At 34.9% G+C, this 23,687-nt stretch overlaps 1 protein-coding gene across 4 annotated transcripts in view; it reads right to left on the bottom strand.

Moving 5' to 3' along the window:
* Positions 1–313: 313 nt before the first annotated feature.
* Elys (AT hook containing transcription factor 1 homolog) overlaps positions 314–23,687 on the bottom strand; it is a 53,567-nt gene continuing 30,193 nt past the window's right edge. The window contains exons 23-35 of one of the 4 annotated variants that reach the window (XM_085959637.1): positions 22,377–22,500; positions 21,570–21,706; positions 19,710–20,231; positions 17,988–19,164; positions 16,131–17,587; positions 13,901–14,112; positions 9,435–9,530; positions 8,973–9,050; positions 5,783–5,934; positions 4,734–4,794; positions 4,469–4,531; positions 1,895–2,039; positions 314–691 (exon numbers count right to left, since the gene is read on the bottom strand). In XM_085959637.1, coding sequence (XP_085815763.1) covers positions 553–691; positions 1,895–2,039; positions 4,469–4,531; positions 4,734–4,794; positions 5,783–5,934; positions 8,973–9,050; positions 9,435–9,530; positions 13,901–14,112; positions 16,131–17,587; positions 17,988–19,164; positions 19,710–20,231; positions 21,570–21,706; positions 22,377–22,500 — 4,363 coding nt within the window. In that variant the 3' untranslated portion in view covers positions 314–552. The remainder of the gene's footprint in view (positions 692–1,894; positions 2,040–4,468; positions 4,532–4,733; positions 4,795–5,782; positions 5,935–8,972; positions 9,051–9,434; positions 9,531–13,900; positions 14,113–16,130; positions 17,588–17,987; positions 19,165–19,709; positions 20,232–21,569; positions 21,707–22,376; positions 22,501–23,687) is intronic. The other 3 variants (XM_085959638.1, XM_085959639.1, XM_085959640.1) reach the window with 3 other exon arrangements.

Raw genomic sequence — 23,687 nt, 5'->3', positions numbered from 1 at the left:
ATTCTTGTGAAATGTTGACAGATTATAAAATTGTGTAAATCACCACTGTGCATTTATTTTTAATAAATTATTTTCTGAAACTTTGAAGTTTTTCTTATTCGTGTCATTTTTTTTTTTAAATATTTTTAATACTGCAACATGCCACGAAGCTCTAGTTACAGCAGTGAAATTATCACAGAAACACTCTAGGCTGGAGAAAATCAAAGGTATATTGTAAATTAGAGCAAATCATTCCGCGACAATAGGGACATAGCCGGAATGACCCCAATTATTCCAATGTTTTTAGTGTACCAATAATTATATTATACAGATATAAGTTACACAAATTATCAACGTTTTATTAATTCATAATATTACAGTAACTTTATGTTAACAAAAAATGTGGAATACAATAATTAGATTAATATGCAATCAATCAACAACAAAAATGGAAATGAAATCAACAAAAATATAAGATTAAACTGCTAAAATTATAATTAATTTTACAAAACCTTATCCTACTATTCAAAATAATTTCCTTTTAGCCAGCTACGTATATATGTATGTAGGTAATTAATTCTTTTTCATCACAAACTGTATGGGGTTAGTTATTTTATGTACTGTTCTCCTTCTGAAACGCGGTTTCTCCAATTCGGCCATGTTGATCATTTCCTCCTTGGAGAGAGGAGTCAGAAGTTGAGACATCCGCCCTCTGTAACGGGGAAGAGACAACAATATATTTCTCAACGGGTGAAGAGAATTTTATTTTTACAAATAACTAAATAGTGAAAGCGTGTATATTTGCTTGACACTTTATAACACCGAACATATTCCCCCCCCTGTGTATTTGAATATATATACATAACCAATATACTGCCAAAATACATATAAACCGAAGGATGTTAAGGTGACGCATCAGTGAAACGGCAAATAATTTTCAACTGTAGGCACGACGAAATTTTGGACTCGCTCGTATTCAGTGAGAGAACGTCAAGCTAGAAGCACGTCACTTTGCTTCGTGATGGCGACGGGCCAATTAATTCTTAAATCGTGTAAAGATGACAAAAAACGTTACCCATTTACTTTAAAAAGAAAACATGTCAATGAATATATTATTGTTACTAATAGAACATAAAATGGACGTATGTTGGATTTATATGACAAATAATATTTCGTTTGACAGGTGTCATTTGCATTCGCGGCCCGCAATCCGCGCATCGCCTAGCAACGATCTTTTTAGACCGTGCCTCAACTGATGTACGGCCTTAACAAAAACCTTCTAGAGATGGACCCTAAATGCATGAAAGTGAAGCAAACAATTAATAGAATATTAATATTATCGACTGAAGGTACTTGATGGAATTTGAATTCTAATGGATTCAAGTTTTGTACTATTCCATTTGAGTCGTTTTTTGTGACCCAGATTTCGCCTTTCGGCATCTTCAGGCGCTGTGTACACTCACCAAAGGCAAATGGCACGTGATGGCCGCGCGGTTTAAGCGTCGGCAGCGTCGTGGGTCCCAGGTTCGAATCCTGGGTCTAGCAAGACATATTGTTTTTCAATTTGCGTATGAGTCAGAGTATGGAACTAATAGGTTGAGCAAGTGGCTGACAACCATTTCTCGTAAAAACAAAAATCTGTTAATACAAACCTCCACTCTGTGGAAACCCATATGATCCTATTAGGATCGGACATGATCGAAAGAAAAAGAAAAAAAGTGTAGTTACAACATGTTTGAACTATTAACAGTCAGATAGGTACGGGATATTATATATTTAGTTTTTTTAGCTTCCTGCATAATTTGTAAAAAATCATTTACGGGATATTAACATTAGGCCATCGATAAGAAAGTGGGTTCGTCGATTTTGATGGAGAAATCCAGAAAGCTTCATTTATTATAAAACATGATCTTACTTTCTGGCAGCTCGTGCACGCTTAATATCAGAATCATTCAAGTCGGGTGATGTCATATTGTAACCGTGGATGGAAGCGGCTTTCCTTCCTCTTCTGATCGCTTTCGGAGGTGTCGCTAATGTCAACCTGGTCTCATCTTTGTCATCTGAAATCAATAATAATTATCAGCTATCGAATGAATGAACACTCCTGTGTGATTAAATTACATTAAAATAAAATTACAATACATGTACTAGTGCAGTGTTTCCCGACCACCCGGTCGTTGCCTATTTTAAAATGCCTAGGTATGGCAAAAATTCCAAGCATTACCAACTTAATATTTCTCTCCGGAGATTTTCCACAAATATTTTTAAACTGCGAAATAAGATGGTTGTGTTTAAAATGAAACTGAATTTTTAATTGTCGCTGACGTCAACCGCAAAGTCATAGTAAATATTGTAATAAGTCAGCATTCAAGGGCGTTAATTCAAAATTTTAATCATGGAGGCTAATAACCCTGAAGATGTTATTTCATGTGCAATTAATCATTGAGAAAAAGGAAATGTTATCGGGTCACCTTCCGGTGTCACTCTGGTGTCCAAACATAAAATACAAACTTTATCTCAGTTTTGGATATCAATGGAAAAAGAATATCCATCCATTTCTAAATTATAAAACCGTTAAACTATTTTCCGCATTTTTGACTGCCTATTCGTTCAAGACTTTTTTGACCATGTCAGTAATATAAACGAAACGGAGAAACCAAACGGATGTCAATGCAGCACTTTGTCGATTGTCTCTTCGAAACAGCTATGCCAGCTAAATCAGCTATTCCGGCAAAGAAGTAGCGGCAGATTTTGCATTATTTTTTAAAACTAAATTTCTTTCTTAAAATCCCTGAAGTTCTATTATTAACAATTTATTTTGACTCGTCAGTTTCTGATTATTTTAATTAACGGCCAACGTGCTCGTCGTAGGTCAAAATTGAGTTTTTATTGTATTTTCAAACCATGATCCTGGACACTCCTTAAACGTTGTAGATAATCTATTTATATAATTTTGAAGCCTTATTATCCTTTCAAACACACGCGTTAACATAATTTTACTCCCTACTTTAATTATAGTTTGTCAATTTATGGCTACAGCCGTATGTTGTAGCTTAATCACTAGGGAATGACAAAAGAAATGGCGTATTTCAAAAAAACACTACCTTATTCTTAGGTCAATAATTATTATAAAGCAATCATTATTCATAAGATGTTTATCACACTTGAATGGTCAAAGACATAGCTTATAATAAGTATCTTTAGAATCATCTTCAAATGTGCTAATCTTGCCGATTTTTTAAATAATAAAATGCCTAATTCTTGTCAAATTTGGGATCACAGAGATTATCAATATAATTTTTTATCGTGAATATTTTACAAAAATTATCTCGTAATAAATTATACTAATGGTTTTATAAATGCGTTTAAAAATTAATAAACGTAAAAAATCTTAACACCACTGCACAGTTATGTACCGAAATATGACTATATTCTAAAACATTAGAGCGAGAGGTTTAAAAGAATACTATTTTATGTAACAAAAATACTTTATGCAGTCATCAAATGTTTAAAATAACTATAAAGGATAATAAGGCTTCAAAATTATATAAATAGATTATCTACAACGTTTAAGGAGTGTCCAGGATCATGGTTTGAAAATACAATAAAAACTCAATTTTGACCTTCGACGAGCATGTCCCCCCTTAACGATAGAATTTTCATGTTATATTGTAGCCTGTCATAAATGTCTCTTATGGCTATTTCTTACATTAGATTTTTTAAAAAATAATACAATATTATGTAATAGGTTTTATTTCTGCATTGGCAGTCTGCATAGTATTTCTCATATATTCACTTGCGGGCATGGATAAAAGGTTGGGTAGATAATCGATTATCCAGATTTCATTAAGAGCATCAGAAAAGGGCGAAGGCCAACGGTGAAATTTTCAATTATTCATATTTTATTGTTATCCAGACTACCTCGACCCAAATTAGGCCAGATGAAGTTATAGAGGTTCTACTGTATGTTGTTGGGAGAAAAGCTCCCCATTCACGTACAGTTTGAGTAACATGTTGAACATGCCAATTAATACGTAATGGCGGCCATACAGTTATCTTTGCTAGATATATCTACTGCGCCCATAGACGGACAGTTCTTGTCTGTACCATGACAGACAAAGGGAATATTTTATTCAAAAGAAAAGATTATAGATCATATTTTATATTTACACGAATGTGTATAATATTGTTTCGGTGAATCGATAAAATACACAATCCACTAGTGAAATCATCATTTATTTTACCAACGTCAATGGTGTGTATTTTATGATTTGTTTCTAATAAAAACAATAAATTATAATCATAATAAATTCAAAGTAAAATTATTCGTGTATTAATATCGTTCAAGTATACCCTACTTAAAACTAATTTAAACACTACCCTGTGTATTATCTCCGCGAACCTAACCTCCATAGTTTTTGACGCTTGCTCTGCCACAGACAATAACTGTACGTATATGGGCACCTGAAAGGATAGTTGCAACACTCACCACTTTCTGCGATCGCAAATAATTTTTGAGGCTTTCCTTCCGGAATCTCCGATATTCTGTTTTCTGAAAATGATACAAACCAATATACGGTCATCCGGTAGATAGAATCAGAGCTGTGGACCATGTACAGTTTTTAAAGATACAACAGATCTGGATGGAATATGATTTGCTTTTGGAGCACTAACGTAGATTAGGCTGTTTAATTGCTTTTCTCATGAAACTGTATTTATTTTTATTTATTATCAAGATAGAAAAGATTTATAACCTCTCAGTCGGTTTGGTGTCTTAGATCCTGCTGTCGAAACATCACTTCCGCCATCAATGTCCTGTGAAATAAAATATTTCACATCAATAAGCTAAGTTTAGACATTATGTCATACCTCAAAACTTACGCTACATGCATACTAATGCAGCACTCGCTGCTAATACGGCCAGTCGTCTCTCAGTTGGTAAAGGAATGCAGAAGAGGATGCAACTATTGCGTATTTATATTATAATATTATGTACTGCTGTTCATATAATATAAGGTTGTATTAATATGTTATACATACATAATAGGCTAATGCTTATTCCATATTATTTTCCAAAGTAAAAAAAATATTCTTTGTAACTTTCACCTTCATTGCCTACTTCCAAATGAAACTTTATTTACTTTGATTCTTTTGTTTTTAAAATTAATGTTTCTATACAATATGTCGGAGGACACTATTTCACATCTCTTGAATAGAGTTAACCGTTAACATCTAGATTCTAGTGGAAAGATATTGTGTTAATTAAATTAAAACACGATAATAATGTAGTATCTACTTATTCTGAATAAGTACTACACTTTGTGTTTTATTTTAATTAAGACATCCCACATATTCTCAAAGAAGACTCAATCAAAACTCATATTAACATTGCTAACACGTGTGTTAACTGTAAAACAGGAGACTATTCATACAAATTGTCACACATCCGTAAGTTTTGTCAAAAGCGACTTAGGCTTTACTTTTTACCACCCTATAGCTCTAAGATAAAAGCCTGGTTACGGTTTTGGCTTACGCCGGTGATATTCAAAGCGTGGACTATTCTCAAAGGCACTACAGCCGTTGGAAAAATTACAATTCCAGACAATCTTAATTCAATAACACTAATGCACAATTACGTTCTTCAGGTAGTAATAACATTTAAACTGGTATTCCCAAAGATTTTTTTATAAACCAAGGATGGCAAGCAGCAAGCCTAACGGACAAATTTGTAAATCACCGATCTAAGCTACGTATGTAGATAACACTATAGTCATCGGGCATCGCGGCCTATTATAGTAGAAACCTTGGAATCAGTAGAGGTCTTCCGATTTTTCCTAGGAGTACTCAGAGCTTCCACGGCTCTGTTGAATGATTGCCGGCGAGGTCTAGATGGACTATCCATCATGGAGTCGTCCAGGGCGTCGGTAGGCGTCATCGCCGCCTTCTCGGTCAAATCTGAGAACAGGTATTAACCAAAAATAAAATTTTAATATCGTTTACTTATTTTCTCCGACAGAGGAAAATTATTTTGAGTATTTATGTACATAAAAGATTAGCAGTCTTATTATATGATCCACATGAATGACATTTATGTTGACATAAGACGAAAGATGCTACAATAAAAAATATGTAAATGAAAATATAGCCACGACTTTATCACTGTGCATACGCATACAGTTACAATTAAAACACTTATAAAGTAACCTTTATTAGCAAAAATTATCGTCTAATTAAGGGGGGACATGCTCGTCGAAGGTCAAAATTGAGTTTTTATTGTATTTTCAAACCATGATCCTGGACACTCCTTAAACGTTGTAGATAATCTATTTATATAATTTTGAAGCCTTATTATCCTTTATAGTTATTTTAAACATTTGATGACTGCATAAAGTATTTTTGTTACATAAAATAGTATTCTTTTAAACCTCTCGCTCTAATGTTTTAGAATATAGTCATATTTCGGTACAGAACTGTGCAGTGGTGTTAAGATTTTTTACATTTATTAATTTTTAAACGCATTTATAAAACCATTAGTATAATTTATTACGAGATAATTTTTGTAAAATATTCACGATAAAAAATTATTTTGATAATCTCTGTGATCCCAAATTTGACAAGAATTAGGCATTTTATTATTCAAAAAATCGGCAAGATTAACACATTTGAAGATGATTCTAAAGATATTTATTATAAGCTATGTCTTTGACAATTCAAGTGTGATAAAAATCTTATGAATAATGATTGCTTTATAATAATTATTGACCTAAGAATAAGGTAGTGTTTTTTTGAAATACGCCATTTCTTTTGTCATTCCCTAGTGGTTAAGCTACAACATACGGCCGTAGCCATAAAATGACAAACTATAATTAAAGTAGGGAGTAAAATTATGTTAACGCGCGTGTTTGAACATGTACCTAACCGAATTTTTTTTTATTTTTTTTTAAACGGTACATGTTCAAACACGCGCGTCAATATCATTTTACTCCCTACTTTAATTATAGTTTGTCAATTTATGGCTACGGCCGTATGTTGTAGCTTAACCACTGGGGAATGATAAAAGAAATGGCGTATTTCAAAAAAACACTACCTTATTCTTAGGTCAATAATTATTATAAAGCAATCATTATTCATAAGATGTTTATCACACTTGAATGGTCAAAGACATAGCTTATAATAAATGTCTTTAGAATCATCTTGAAATGTGTTAATCTTGCCGATTTTTCGAATAATAAAATGCCTAATTCTTGTCAAATTTGGGATCACAGAGATTATCAATATAATTTTTTATCGTGAATATTTTACAAAAATTATCTCGTAATAAATTATGCTAATGGTTTTATAAATGCGTTTAAAAATTAATAAATATAAAAAATTTTAACACCACTGCACAGTTATGTACCGAAATATGACTATATTCTAAAACATTAGAGCGAGAGGTTTAAAAGAATACTATTTTATGTAACAAAAATACTTTATGCAGTCATCAAATGTTTAAAATAACTATAAAGGATAATAAGGCTTCAAAATTATATAAATAGATTATCTACAACGTTTAAGGAGTGTCCAGGATCATGGTTTGAAAATACAATAAAAACTCAATTTTGACCTTCGACGAGCATGTCCCCCCTTAAGTCTCTGTTGAAAATATATTTATAATATTATTCAGTTTATACTTTATATTGTGCAGTATTCATACTTTCCTATTGTATTGGATGTCAATTGCAACAATTTTAATTTACAGTTCATTTTATTCACCATTATAAAAATTGTACCCACGCTGGCCTAGAGCGTGAAGAGCGGCCGTCCCTGTATAAAAACGAAGCCGTAAGTCGAGGGTTCGAGCCTGCGGCAGGTCAATAAAAATTACATGTTGCTTTTCAGTGCATTTTTCATCTAGTGTAAGGAGCCAATAGGTTGGGCGAATGGCTATTAATAGTTCCTTGTTAAAAAAACCTAACCTACACTCTCCGGGGGGGCTGTACACTCTGAATAGGTCGCGAACACAATTTTTTTACTGTTAAAAAAATATTGCTATGCAAATGTGGCAGGAGAGGGGTTGCAGGTCGTTAGGTTATTTTAAAAGGCAGTTGTGACCTGGAATAGATTAGTAATCGGGGGTTTAAACTAACATTTATTTTAAAATTACATATTACTTATGAAAAATTATATATATTCAATAAAGAATGCCAAATTTATTTTATTAAAAAATTTATTGTTTAATTAATGATTATTACCAAATGCGAGGTGTGTTAAAAAACTAAAATTAGGAGAGATCTGAAGACTGTCATGGTGGAAGTGCTCCAGTTTCATCGGTACTGTGATGGCAGGCAGTTATAACTGCTGTTTTTTCACTTTTTTAGTTTTCTTCCATAACATGTTCCAAATTGTACATTCTTTGATGTGGCAAAATATTAGAGTTGCATCTTTATTGGTCACAAAGTAACATTAAAAGATATCTGCATCTGACCAAATGTGAAAAACATTGATATGGCAAAAAGATATATCTGCTTAAAATGCAAGATAAATAAAACTTAATTTTTTTAAAAGAAATGCTTTGAGGTTTGTGTTGGGATGCTAATTCCGCTTATTTTGATATATAATAGGTACTTCAAAATATCTTATAAACTAACTTTTGTCAGACTGATTTCAAAACTTTGTTTTTGCTCTCCGGTAAAATTGTGGCCATTACAGTACCAACATATTGTTCGGAAATTTGTTGTGATTTGTATTGCATCAGTTCCTTAGCTGGTAAGCAGGTGCAGATCGGATGCGGTGTATGCAGTTTCAAGGTGCACTCGGTGGAATTTTTTTTTCTAATAGCCGGTATGCATCCGAGTTGTAATCCATAATTATGTACAACAGTAATATGTAATACAGTCGATTTCGCTCACATAAGGTATTATCTCCTGAGGCAATGAAGAAAAATTGATAAAATATTTGTATCACATGAAGCACTCTCAATAATTTGTCTGCGTTAGCCAGAGTAACCGTACCTAGATCGACTGACTTCTTTCGAGACTTCCTCAGAGCTGCGATGCTTCCGGTTTCAGATTTTGCTCGTTTCGGTGTCGCTGCAAAGATAACAATTACACATTAATAATTTTTCAGTTTGAGGAGGTATTACATTACTGCATCTGCACAACTCAACTTACTATTAATTATTTAGTTTGTGCTAATTAAAAATAATTGGGCAATCGGAATTTACAAAATGCAACAATTTCGTTAATTTAGATTTTCGCATCTATCATTCTATTTGGATCTATGGATGGTTTTCGTAGTTATTTAGATTCTATGTATTTGGGTTTAAATCCTAATTCTTGAAATATTTTAGTCATCAGACATAAGTGCATTCTTTTTATAACAGATGTACATTATGTACAAATTTTTGGTCTGCGATGGAAATACATACTGTTCCACAAAACTGTATACGGGTTAATGAGTCTAGATTAGTTTACCTGCGTTAAAATGTGCATAATCTGACGCGATGGATGACGCTCTGCTGGAAACCGATACCGTATCCAAAATGAGACCCTCTTCCGAGTCGGGGATGCCTAAATTAGTGGACAAACCAAGCTTGCAGTCAGAAAAAGCGTTATTTTAGAAACATAGAACATCATCGTCAGCTGAGAAGGGTTGATTTGGAAACAGGTATGGTCATGTCATAATATGAAAATTAATTACAACCGGAGACGTTCACATACACATTTTTCGTAATCAATTGTCACAAAAAGGAAAAAATATTATTTGATTATTTTATGTAGGAATGCGATAACAGATAATGTTAAATGATTAACAAAGTGAGAACTGAAATTAATAACAGATGAGAGAACATGTTAGTACACTGTTAAAGTTGTAGTCAAAGGCATTGGCATATACATTCAAGAAAACCTTCTATAAAGATGGAGTATAGAAACATATTATTATTATGAAAGTGAACCAAAAAAGGACCCCTAGATACCGAAAACTTTAACTTGAGGTGCGGTGGATTGGAGGACTGATAGTTCACAATGCACTGACGGTACTTGCATTTAAATACGAACGGCTCAAGTTATAGTTGTCGGTACTCATTGTTGTATATAAAAATGGTACTTGTAACAAACTGAAACTTTCTTCAGCGATTTTGATAAGGAAACTACAGTAGGTTTTATCTAGGAAGAAGTGTTCCTTCAACATTTTTTATTGGAGTACAGAATAACCTCGATCATTTGAAATCCAAGGGACCCGAAAATTTGATTTCGAATTAGCAAAAATCGCTATACTTATATTGAATTTTCCGAAGAATTTTTTTTTCCGTCAATTTGTATGGGGACAATGTAGTATTGAAAATTAGTGTTACATGGTATTTACCAGTGAAAAAAGTAATTTAATGGTGAACTAGTTCGAAATATGTGTTTTTTACACTTTTTAATTAAGCACTAATTTACTGAGTAATCAGACATCCAGTTAGATAGGTACCTACCAAGAATAAAAATACGTGAAATTAGTGAACTAGTCCTGTCAAACAAAGGGTCACTGTATTCATTATTGCCAGTTTAATCTAAACATTCAGTTGTTATCAACTTAAATTTAAAAAAAGAATCTCGTAGTTATAAAGAAATGTTACAAGTTAGTTAGGTATGTACTTAATAATTACAAAATTTCATGAATAATTTTTTTTTTTCACTGAAAACCATTTAATGGCTATGTGCTAAGATTACTTGTAAAACAGTCATTAAATTTATTACTCTCCAAGAAAATAAGTATTTTACTAAGTATTATTTATTTCGATTCATATGGATAAAAATGGCCTTTGGGACCGAATTCCATTTTGAATTATGAAATAACGAATATTTCGATTTCTACAAACTTTTTGTGTGAAAAATGATTCTTGGGGGTCAAAATTGACGAAAAATTCGAAATATGCCGAAATTCGATTTATCGTTTTTCAAATTATCGTGGTTCTACTGTAGTTAGGTATTTGAATGATTTATGTTTTCACATTTTAGAATGGAAGTTAAGCGGGGTTAGAGATACTATCCAATCCCGTCAATTTGACGTTTTGATTTCAGCTGTCAGTTTTTCGTAAATGTTAACATATGTATTTGTTAAATTGCAGTGGTTACATATTAAGCCACATTATTATTCAATTAAAATTTAAAATCTGAGAAATAAAATTTGTTGAATAGGAAACAGTATTATCGTACCCGTTCCGCCATAGACGAGTGGCAGAATGCTTCGTATTTGGTTTTTGGGCCACTGTGTGTTCTTTTTCTTTTTTTAGAGTCGTTGCAGATGTCATTCTCAAGGGGTAATATAGAAAAGAGTACTGTGAACTGTATAAATACAGACACTGCTATAAATATGTTGAAAAGTGGGGTGGGGTTTCAACGAGAAAGAAGCAAGTTTCCGGTGTATCTCAACGGCCACACGGTGACACACCAAAAACCAAATACGATAACTGCCGACCGTGAAAGTCTCAAGCGATATAATATTATGCCATCACAGCTGTAAGTTTGATTATGACGTCTGGTAAATTTACATGAATGACTATACACAACCATTTCTCACCAAATAATCTGAGGCAGCCATAGATCCACCGATTATGTATGACCAATGGTGAATGATGAACAGTCAAGACAAAACAGCACACGGATAAATACAGCAAACATAATTAAGGCTAAATTCATTGTCACAATTGGCCTAATTTGCCACATTTGGTGGCAAAATTGAGAAACACAACTGCCGGTTGTCAATATAATAAAAATCTAAAGTCAATAGTGTGTATTGTACAGTAAAACCTCGTTAATAAGAACACGGATAATTCGAAATTCGCCGTAATTCAAAATTTTCAAAAAAAAAAGTCCCTTGAACATTATTTTCATATAAAATCATACCTTTAATTCGAATTTCGTAATTTAAAATGATTTCAGAGTCCTGGGGCCTTATGTTAGAACTTGCGAGTCGTGTGAAACAACGTAGTCATTCGCGAAAGTGACGTAGGTTATCGAAATAAGGCATGTCGAAACTTATCACTACCTGAATTAGTCATAATCTGTGTCGACAATATTACCCATACCAAAGGGCACTCGTGACCATAGTCCCCCATACGAGTTGAGTATGTGAGCATGCGCACTGATGTCTCGCGCCGATAACGCAGTTTAGTTTTCAACTGTCAAATAAAAGTGAAAGGTTAGGCTGCGAAAATATAGTATTTTATTATTGGGCTCGCGAGAATAATTACCTACATATTATTATTTTATATTTCGCCAAAGCATTGCTATAGATTTGTATCGTTCACCCAATTATTGTAAAATATGTCAATCCCATAAATAGGTAGTTACTTTTGCGGCACTTTTAGGATCACGTAATCATCCGCGAAACAGATCAAATAATTATGTTAACTTATGTCAAAATGCTTTTTCACTCAGTGATGCACTATTTATACGTAATTTTCGATTAAACAAAGAGCTTGTGAGATATATTTTACAAATTCTCACGCCATATAGGTTTATTAGGTATCTTAAGTTTAATGTTACTACCTACCTACAAGCGTGAAGAGTTTACAATGCGAAAAAATGAATATGGTTGTATAGATTAAAATTAATCAAAGACATAGAAGATGTATGTTATATTTTGACACATTATTACGTTTATAATATTATATCCATGGAGAATTAAAAAGTCGTAGGTAGGTATAATGTTGAGACGGACATAACCTCACCTACCTCATTTCAATTAAGATCACTTAATTGAAACCTCTCCATTCTTTTGCTACTTTTGCACGACGAAGGACGTGAATTCATGTACCTATTACCCGATTTCCATGTTTATTTTGATATTTCGTTTCGTATGTGACAGTGACCTTGAAAATCAAAACGTCAAAATGAATGAGTTCGCTGACGGAAAGAACACGGCATTACCAATTTATAAACAATAAAGATGCCGAATTATTATATTACCTATTCACAATGTTACTTAATACTCTGTTATCTTGAGTTCAATTAATTATGTTAGTGTTTTATAATGGTTTGTAATGAATAAATACCTACATAAAAATAAATGTTATTGAAGACACTGTGTTTATTTTGTTAAATCTTGTTTTACAGTGTAATAATATTATATGGTTTCGCATTTATGTAAGGTTATATTCTACGTACATATATCTATATCATATTATATTAAATCAATCGAATATTGTAGGAATTATACACAAACATAACCAACAAAAATAATGATTTCGTTTGACATTTCATTTTTGACGTTTCATCTTGTACCATAGACACCGATTTTCTCGGTTTTGGCGATGTTGCCAACTAGTCACTCGCGAATTAAAATAGTCCGTAGCGAGTGGCTTCAAAAATAGGTGTTATCGTATACGGTATGAAACGGGCGATACTAACTTGTCATACCACACGGTTTTCGACCATACGACTCGCAAGTTCTAACATACCCGCCCTGGCATAGGTACACTATTTCATGAGCCAATCATTGAAAATTGTGACAGATTTTTCTTAAAACATAAATTACTTATTTTAAGAAGGTAATATAAATAATCCTGACATTTTATGACCCATTGACACACATGGAATCAGAAATTTCGTAGGCACATCTATGATCGTAAACAAAATTAATGAAAATAAAATTTTAAAAAAAATTCAAAATTTTAATATTTTTCCCCATACATTTCATATTTCGCAATTCGAATTATTTTTTTCGATTTTCGGTCCCATGGAATTCGTATTAACGAGGTTTTACTGTACTTCATTATTCGTTAAAATTGTACAACATATTGAGTACCGATTATCGACGGAAACAAATGACAAAAACGAATTCACATACACAATAATCATCCAATTTGAGAGGTATATAAGATCACATGTATGATTATACATTTAGCCCTTAGAATTTATTATAGTGAATATAAAAAATAAACACTGCGCACCTTTGAAGTCTTCTTTATCGAGCAGTTTGATTGGATCGAGAGTGTCACTTGCCTCCGCCTGTCCGTCCGACCCTTCAGATTCCGAGTCTTCATGGATGGTGCTGCCCTCACTACGCAGACTGCTGGCGCGACTCTTTTTGCCCCTCAGCAAATGTCGGCTAGGAGAGGCTTCAATGGTCTTTTCCAACATGGAACGCTGGTGTCTTGTCAGTCTTGAGAAAAGCAAATAAAAATAAAATGCAATAAATCGTCTCCGGTAAGTGCACAATCAACAACAATTCCTACTGTCAAGCATCAGCTTGCGCATTTCAGACAGATTTCTGTAGCTATGACAAATATTGTACATATGAAAAAAAAAAGTGTGGTTTCTGCGCGCGGCAGAAGTAAAACTTAATAAAATAAACAATTGCAGTGAGGTTGTAACATTACTAGATCGCAGAATAGGTATTTGTTTTAAATGTTCTATTTTTAAAATATGTCTTTATATTTGTGTGCGCCGGATACATCTACACTCTTAAAACCACAATCTAATTACTGACTAACAGAAAATGGCCTCAAAATGCATTCAATATTAACGTTGGTTGTATTGACATGCCTATTATGTCCGACTCGCTGCATTCAAATCAAATTGAACACCTCATACATCATGTTGCATATATACTTGATATTTAGGCTTTAACCCTTTCCCGGCGACCGTATTCCAGTAGGATACAGCTAGTACGTAACACATGGGCGACCGTATAGCAGTCAGATACGCAAACCTTGACCTGTGGATAACGCAAGAAATATTTTTCATGCGGCATTGAGAATTTTATTAAAAAATAGCCCGATCCATCCGCCTACTTCCACCTATATAACTTTGTCAAAAATATGTTGTTTTAATTTCATAAACATCGATCTTTCGAACCCTCTCGATCTATTGAGATTCGCCGGTACGATTGCATCAGTTCAAATCTACGCGGTATTTTACAGCGCCTGCGCACTAGGTATACAAAATATTTTCATTCGAGTTGAGTGTGCGCCGAGTGATTTATCGTGTCAAGTTGAATATTCACCGCGATCTTTACAACACTTGTTTGCGGGAATAAAATACAACCAAAAAACCGAACCTGTGTCGTCGAAATATTTATAAATATATACTTGAACTTGTGTTCTGGATTATGTCATTTATTTTTATTACTCATGGTCAGGTGACACCCCAATTGTTTGAAAGTCATAAATCGAGCTCATTATTGAAAGTCGTAATTATGTTAAAAGGTACGTCCACACGGAATGAAAAAATATAATATATTATTATATTTTAGTTAGGACGATTGCGAGTTTTACCAATAAATTACGAACTACTATGAAGGAATATATAAAACGTATAAATAAACGTAAGTATAAAAAAAAACACACGGGTATACAACATAATATAAAATATAAATCATGGAATATTGACTTTTCAACTATATTACATATTATCTTTGTATGCAATTTAATGTTTATAAAATTTTAAAACCTCACGCAAAAAATGTTTTTATAGCACTTTTACAAGCACGCAGCAGATTTTACAAAATAAATATTGTTTTTTTTATAAAACATAAAACGACAATCACTAACATAACACAATGCTCAATAAAACTGAAAAGTTTAATCTAGTAAAAATCCAAATTACACTCAAAAAAGAACATAAGAAATTATTACAATATTTCAACCACTGTGGACTCAACTTTACGCGACCCATAAAACTTGTAATAATATGTGACACAATAAAAGCTATTATTTTCCATATTTTTAACGGCATTTTTAAGTGTTTCTAACATGACTAAAATAAAATTAGTGTCAGTGATTTATTTCTTTTCATAGGCGCACAATCACAATGACGCGTTTTTACGTCACAAACATGGCTGCGTAATTTTTCGGTACAAGGGACTATGGACGATTTTATTCAAGTATTCACAGCTAAATTCAACAATCGATTCTATTTTTTAGTGTGGCACTTCGAACCTTATGTATCCTTAGGCATGATAACAGTAATACCAGCTATTTTTAATTGCCGTATTTATCATAATACAGCGAAGCATAGCATTTAGAAAAATGGTACCGCAGAGAGGGCCCCTTTCATATTGAAACTGACGCGGCGGCCGGGTTAACATACTCTCTTTTGGGTGGCTCAATATACTACTGCAGCGTAGTTTAATTATTGTAGAAGTAGTAAAAGGTAATTACACCAATTAATATAAAATACCTTCTACTGGAAGAATAGTCATTGATAGTCTCAGCAGTGGTGTCTCCTGTCTTGTCCGGTTCCAGATGAGAGACTTCAGGAATGACAGACAGGTTGGGTTTGACGAAAGTGAAAATAGACTTTCGAGACTTGCGACGTGAAGACACGTCTTCGTTAGATGCCGACTCTGATACAAAAGAAGTGTCGAGCTTCGACCTGTCCCTCGGTGACCCCAACGAATTGGATTCGGAAACGACACTATTGTTATCATCGGAGGATGTCGATTTCCTTGATAATTTTCTAGTTTTCGGTTGCTTCTTGTTATCCGTCGCCGATTTATTCAGCCGCTTCTTAGACGCACTCCTCGTAGACTGAGATATGCTGGCCTCTGATAGAGGAAGACTCTCGTTCGGGTCTGCTTCACTGTCAGCGGCAGCTTTCTTCTTACCGGGGGGCGTTTTATTACTCTGACTTGACGATGGAGATACTAACTTTTCTTCGCAAACTTCTTGAAGCAGATCAGATTTCAAATTTTTAGAATGGTCATAGTTGATTACCGTTTTATCCTCAATCAAAGGATCCGTCTCCATATTCTTCGTTATATCTTTCCCGGATGAAGATGAACTTCTTCTTTTAAGCTTGTTTGCGTGAGTTTGACTATGAACAATCACCGGCGGATCAATTGTGTTTTCTACCAATGAAGGTTTTTCAATGGCTTCCGGTAATGCTTTCACATTTGCATCATTTGTGATCGCATTACTTATATTAGATTCAGTTTCTGTTATTACGGGTGGCTCATTTTTAGCAGGAGATGATGCGGATGATGTCATTTTGGTGGACTTTTCTTGATTATTAACTGATGCGAAATTCTCCGTTTCTGTCTTCTCATCACCCACCGGGGGATCATCACAGATAGGGTCATCATATTCAGTCTGGACTTTAACAGCGGGCACTTCATTGGTGTCTTCGTCTCCAGAATATTTCAAACTGAATGAGGAGTCGTCCAAAATCGAACTCTCTTCTGTCATCAGCGATGTGTTATTCATATCAACTTTCGGTTGAGCTAATTCGGAATTTTCTTCAGGTAAATCCGGGGCCGGCTTCAGTATTTCTGACGGTTCGAGACTATTTAAAATAACGTCATCTGCTTGAATTTTACTTATGTCATTTGGTTCATTTACATCAATCTGTTTGTCAACATTACCTGACGGTTCAGCAATATCACACTGGGAAACGCAAACGACACTATCGCCTGTCGGTTTCTCCAGTAGTGTGGATGTTAAATCAGTCTTTCGGCTTATGGAAGAAAATTGCGGTAAAGCTGAGTTACTTTCGGTGTCTGGCGCGACGACATTTACATCGAGCGGTGAGGGTGACTGTGACGTTCTCGAGGTGACTGTTTCTTTTTCCCTTTGCTCGACTGAAGCCTCTCCGTTGCTTATCGAAGAATCCAGACAGATAACATCCGAGCCGGAATCCTAAAATGAATACAAAAAATAATGATTGGGAGTGGCGAGGTAGATTAAAGGATTTTTATCTACCTGTACCTATAATGAAGATCCTACTTCAAAGACAGTGATCAGATGTCTGTTATGGCTATCTGTTATAATATAAAATTTAAAAATTAATAAACAAAATACCATTTGAATATTTTAGTGATTCGTGAAATATTTCTCCTATTTTCACATAATTCCCATGTATCAGTGTTACAATAGATGAGACACCTCTATATATGTACTAGAATCGGGGCCAACAGCTTTGATATTTTTAGTTTCTACCTGATACCAGATGCCCAATAATAAAACAGTCCCGAGGCCAAAGGACAAATTGACACCGATCATCGTGTGATGCAACACATTAAAAAAGGTCTCCACTCACCACATAGGCCTGATTTGCGATGTCCTCTGAACTTTCGTCCTCTGTGCAAACTTTCTGGGAGCCCACCTCGCCGCTGCTGCAGGATTCGCCGGCGTTCTCTTCCGCATCATCACATTGAGACTCTTCTGATGAAACATTTTCCTCATCATCCGAAATCTGTTCGGTTTCGATTTCTTCATCGATATTACCGGACGAGTCGCTATTCTTGTCTTCTTCTTCGGAAACCTCTTCTTGTTCCCGGTCAATCCCTTCATCTTCGGAATTGTTTTGATCGGCCATTTCATTTTCAATATCTACCGAATCCTTTACAGACTGCTTCTCATCAGAATCGGATTGCTGCGCCGAGTCCGCTTTATCGCTTTCATGACTTTCACCGGCGCAAGAGTCACTGTCACTATTCAAAATGGATTCATCCAAATTATTCTCCGAACGATCGGTTTGCTCGTCGATTTTCACATTCTTAATATTTTCAGCATCGGATTGCAGGTCCATAACTAGAGGGGCGGAATCGGATCCGGTGTCGTTCGAAGAACCGCTGTCCACATCGTGATCGTTGTCTTTTTCTCTCTTACCCGGGGGAATGTCCGATTCGTGAGGTTCCAAAGAAGATTTTTCGACCTCTTTCAGTGACTCGGTTTGCAATATAGGTGTGCTGTTATCTTTTAATATTTTTGACCGCATTGAAGTATTCTCTGCACTATTGAAAGAATCATATTTGTTTTCTTTCGAAACAACAGAAGAGTCGTCGCTTTCCAGTCGTGCGACCCCGGAAACGTAAGCGAGGTCGACCGATGGTGAGACGTCCAAAACGTCATCGGCCGATCGATCGCTCCATAAGATGCTGTCTGAGTTCGGACTGGTAATATTTTGCGTCCGCATTGAATCTAAATATTTACTAGCGGTCTGAGAATCACGACGTCCGGTCCCATTTTCAGTGGGCACGTCGAGGACAGCGTTTACATGCGAGGTTTCAAAGCCTGAAAAGCTCTCTGAGATTCCGACTACTTCCTTTTGAGTAACCACCGTGGAAACGATAACATCAGTGGTCCTCAGAATATTGGATTCCATAACTTTCCTTGCGAGAGATTTCCTCGAGCTGGTCTGGAGAGCGATGGACCTCGGGGTGGTAGATTTTTCTTTATTGGGGGATTCGATTTCTGGAGTATGCGACCTCTGTCTATAAAAAAGAAACAGCATAATAATATATATGAACCTTCGAAATACGTATAAAGCTTGAAAACGAGATCTAATATATAAAATATTTATACATTTAAGCCGTTACATATTTCTCATTAATCATATATATGTACATAGTATGTGTTTTCCACCTAAAAATAGTGAACTATCTTATGCATTCATTCAGTTATTGTTGTAAAATAAACAGTCGTTGACAGCGCAGATCAACTGTCATTTTTTATGAGTGACATAATATATTTAGTGGAAACTTCACTTTTCCCATAGCAAACATTTAATGAACAAAACTAATTTGAAAGATTGATATAGGTACTTCTGTGAATAGCGACAAAATATTTTTTTCATACATTTTTACAGGCATTGGAGGGGATTACAGATTATTCTGTAACTAGTGTATAGCTTTAATTTAAAGAATCCCTACAGTTGACAGAAACAGTGGGTACTTTACTATTGTGTCAACTCTAGGGTCACGAAGCTTACACAATCCTTATTGAATCTCATATTATTTATACTAATGATCTTTGATACCTTAAACTCCGCCTAGGCGTGGGTGTAAAATTTGATCCTCGATCGGTCTCACGTTCAGGAGTGTGCCGTAAACTTCTTCTAGGCAGAGGACCTCGAGGGGATATTTGTCGCCGCACATCAGTCGAATAAGATTTATCTGGTGAATTTCTGGAGTATGCTTCTTCGCCCGCTTCTATTCTTGATTTATCTACATCGATTAGTTCCGTTTCATTTTCTGTGACATCTCTGGATAGTTGATTCGCATATCTCTCAGAGACGTTGTTTGCGAATGATTTGGTTATATTCAAGGATCTCTCTTCGATATAACTCTTAATGAAATCTTTATCTGTGGAGATTTCCGGGTGAGATCCGTGATTATTTTTTATTAAATTCAATCTAGAGATGATTTCGGGTATTTTAAAATCTTTTGAAGATATTTCCGGAGAAAAGGTGGCGAGTGGAAGGTTTTCCGCCGATAGTGACGGAGAGCAGACGTCTTCGTTAGCAGACGTGTTCAGACTGCTGGGTGCTGTCACCAAAATCCTGAACAAAAAACTTGATATGAGTAAATATTATCATATATAATACTTTATAAGTTGTGATCGGTGCATCAGTTGCATTGGTTGCATTGTCAATAGAGGTGAGTTGGAAATACTGTGTCACCAGTTTGTGTATTCAAGTCTCGGATGAAACTACCCATACTCAGTATGTGTGGCCCAATAAACTTGTTCCAAAAAACTTGTGATATCATCGCGAGTCGCTCGCCAGTTGGTAGACTTTCAACACTATTGACATTAAATGCGCGCGAGCGAGATAGCACTTGAATATAGGTATATTTCAATTTATTAGTCTATTGCATTGGAATGTATGAACAATAATAATAGGTCATAAATTTTGTGTTGCAGCACAGTGGTGAGATGATGCACAGGTTTGTTATGACCACTCTAAACAGTTTGTGCAAACGACATGTGACGAATAAAACATAATTTGTCATAAAAATTTAACTTGTGTGTCCATTTAATGTTATGTTTATTTTTAAATTAATAATAATAATAATATATTCATTGACATGTTTTTTTTTTCGAGCAAATGCATAACATTATTTAGTTATCTTCACACAATTTAAGAATATATTCCTCCGACGCCATCACTAAACAAATTGACGTGCTCACAGCTTGACTATCGCTCTCTGATTGGCAACGTGCGCGAAATTACGTCACACCTATTGTTGAAAATTATTTGCCGTTTCACTGATGTATGACGAACTCTGGCCAATCACAGCGTCGCTCGCCGACCAATCACAGTGCGCCGTTCTAAAGACACGGAGTTTTCCCTCTAAACACCTTACGCCGATCGAATGTCACGACCCAATCATTGTCAAGCGCGCGTAACTCGCATATTTTGAATATTTACAACGTAAATCGCGGGAAAGAAAAACGTAAATGCGGGTATTAAATGTACTGAAATACATCGGGACTGAAAAAATTACACGCAATTGCCTGGAAAACGTGAATTCTGGGCACGTAAAAACGAGGTTATACTGTATATAGTTAATAAACTTAGTTTATAAATAAATGTATAATTTATTAAATACTTGATTGTAATTATAAATAAAACCGTAATTTTATAGTAAAAATTTCTCAAAAAAACTATTTTTACAAAATTCCTGTTTTAATTTTACCATATTTTATATAAATGCACTATAATCCGCCGCTTTCACTAACTGGATATTGGTTTTTGGGGTAGCGGATTACTGACAGTACTGTATTTATGTCAGTTCTCTGCAGCCTACCTCCGTCCTTCTCTATACATCTAACACTAAGCTACATCAATGGAGATAATGGCAATAAAATTAATCCAAAACAATGAAACAATGAATACCTCTCCCTGTTCTGTGATCTGTCTTTGACGGGAGTGGAGACAGTGTTTGCGATCGACGTGTGAATGTTCTTTTCACATGAATGATGAATGCTCTTGCGCGGTGACGCACCAACATTGGACGGGAAAGAAGACTGATCCTGAAAATCAAAATTTAATATTGGTTTTGTTCAATGGCATAGCATGTTCTTTAACGCCGACGATGGCCGAACGGTTAAGCGTCAGGCTTATAATGGGGTCCCAGGTTCGAATCCGGGTCTGTCAAATTCACATGTTGTTTTTCAATGTGCGCTTGGACCTTGGACACAGAGTATGGAGTAAGTGGTTAACATCCATTTCTTGTAAAAACAAAAATTTGTTAATACAACCTCCACTTGGTTGAGGCCCCCACTTTTACATCATAATCTATTATTTTTAACTATTTTGAGCGCTGAAAGGGTTCCAGAATAATTAAGCGTTCTCTAGATTCCAGGGTTCCAGGTTCCGTATCCAGCTTTGATTATAATTATGATACAATTTTTAGTAATAATAATCACTATCGACTGACAAGGGTAAAAATTTTGTTTTAATTTAATGCTAATATCAGAGTATTTAAGTAAAGGTATTAAGCTCAAAAGTGTTTGTTAATCTTTCTATGACTTTAGAATTAGGTTTTCTTTTGTGATACTATTTGGATCATTGGGCAGCCGATTATGCTATAATTATGGCGACATTCTCAATTTGACACCTGAGTCATTTGTTTTTGCGTTACAGTTGAGTAGAATTCACTGCAGATGCGGATAAACACTTCAAAATGAATTGTCACAATACCTGAGAATGGTGACGGTACGCATGTAGCGAGAAGAGATTGCTGAAAGTCTCGTTCATTTCTATTCCGCAATCTGAAGTCGGCGATGGGGTGCCACTCGCCGAAGGAATGTTGAAACGGATCGATCTATAAGCATTAATATAATCACTTTACCAGTGTTAACTGTTAATTCTTATCTATCGAGGATGCTAAGTAATAAAGGCCAAATGTAGCCAAAATGGGTTACAGTACAGTACCACATTAATTCGAAATCGACAAGATCGAAAATCGAAAAAAAAAAATCGAATTATGAAATACAAAACGTCTGGCAGAAAACAGTAAAACTTTCTAACATTGTTTCTGTTTCCGATACAATTTTTTTATATACTATTATGGTTCATTCATTGAATTAGTGAAAATTGTTATAAATAGATATTACAAACAATGGATAAAATTTTGATTAATGGTGAATTTCGAATTAACCATGTTCGTATTAACAGGATTTTACTGATTACTTTAGAATCCAAATTTGCTAATCAACGTCTCAAAAGTGTATTGGCAAGACTTATTCAATGACAAAAATTACAATGTTATGTTTTGGCACGGTAGGTAGTGATGTTAGTGATAAATATATGAAACCAATTAAATTGATTTTTCAAATGGCGCCCCTGTAAATTTGCACGTAGAGCAATATCGATATGTATAGTACATCATTACATAGTCCACATAATTTAATAGAGATCAGGATTATTTTACCAGCGATGCCCTAGTTGGTAAAGCAGCGGTCTCTGAAGCCATGGATCGCGAGTTCAATTTCAGGGTTGGCAAAAATACTTGTTTATTTCATTATATAATTGATCCAGTGCAAGGACCCAGTCAGGCAAACAGCTTAGAATCATTTTTCCTAAAAAATCTGATGATAGAACGCCCACTCTGTCGGAGTAAAATCGGTCTTCTTATCGTGGCATCCCCTAACGGACGTCGGCCACCATCGGGGCAATCTTGTCATCTGCTACCCATAACAGTTTGGTGAAGCTGCATTCATACTAAGCGGGGAAGTTTTTAAGCTACTAAATGCGGCATCGTCCTCTATGTTTACTGATCTTTCATCGGATGACAAGATGTACATTTGTACTCTTATAATACGGTCGAGGTACTTCACGGTCCTTTCCTATTCGATTGAGAACATCAACATTTGTCACCAGTCCAATGACTTTCGAGGATGCGGATGCGTCTATACAGCCACATCTCGAAAACCCCAACTCTACATGACATCTCCTGGTTTAATACGCAGTCTCAGGTTCAGGTTAGGGTCTTGTCTCCTTGCGACCTCA

The sequence above is a fragment of the Rhyacophila brunnea genome, unplaced genomic scaffold (genome assembly GCF_057557595.1).
Source record: "Rhyacophila brunnea isolate RB1 unplaced genomic scaffold, BYU_Rbru_1.0 scaffold_9, whole genome shotgun sequence".
NCBI classification, from domain to species: Eukaryota; Metazoa; Arthropoda; class Insecta; order Trichoptera; family Rhyacophilidae; genus Rhyacophila; species Rhyacophila brunnea.
The sequence above is the reverse complement of the archived record's forward strand: the minus strand, read 5'-3'. Positions and strand labels throughout refer to the sequence as shown.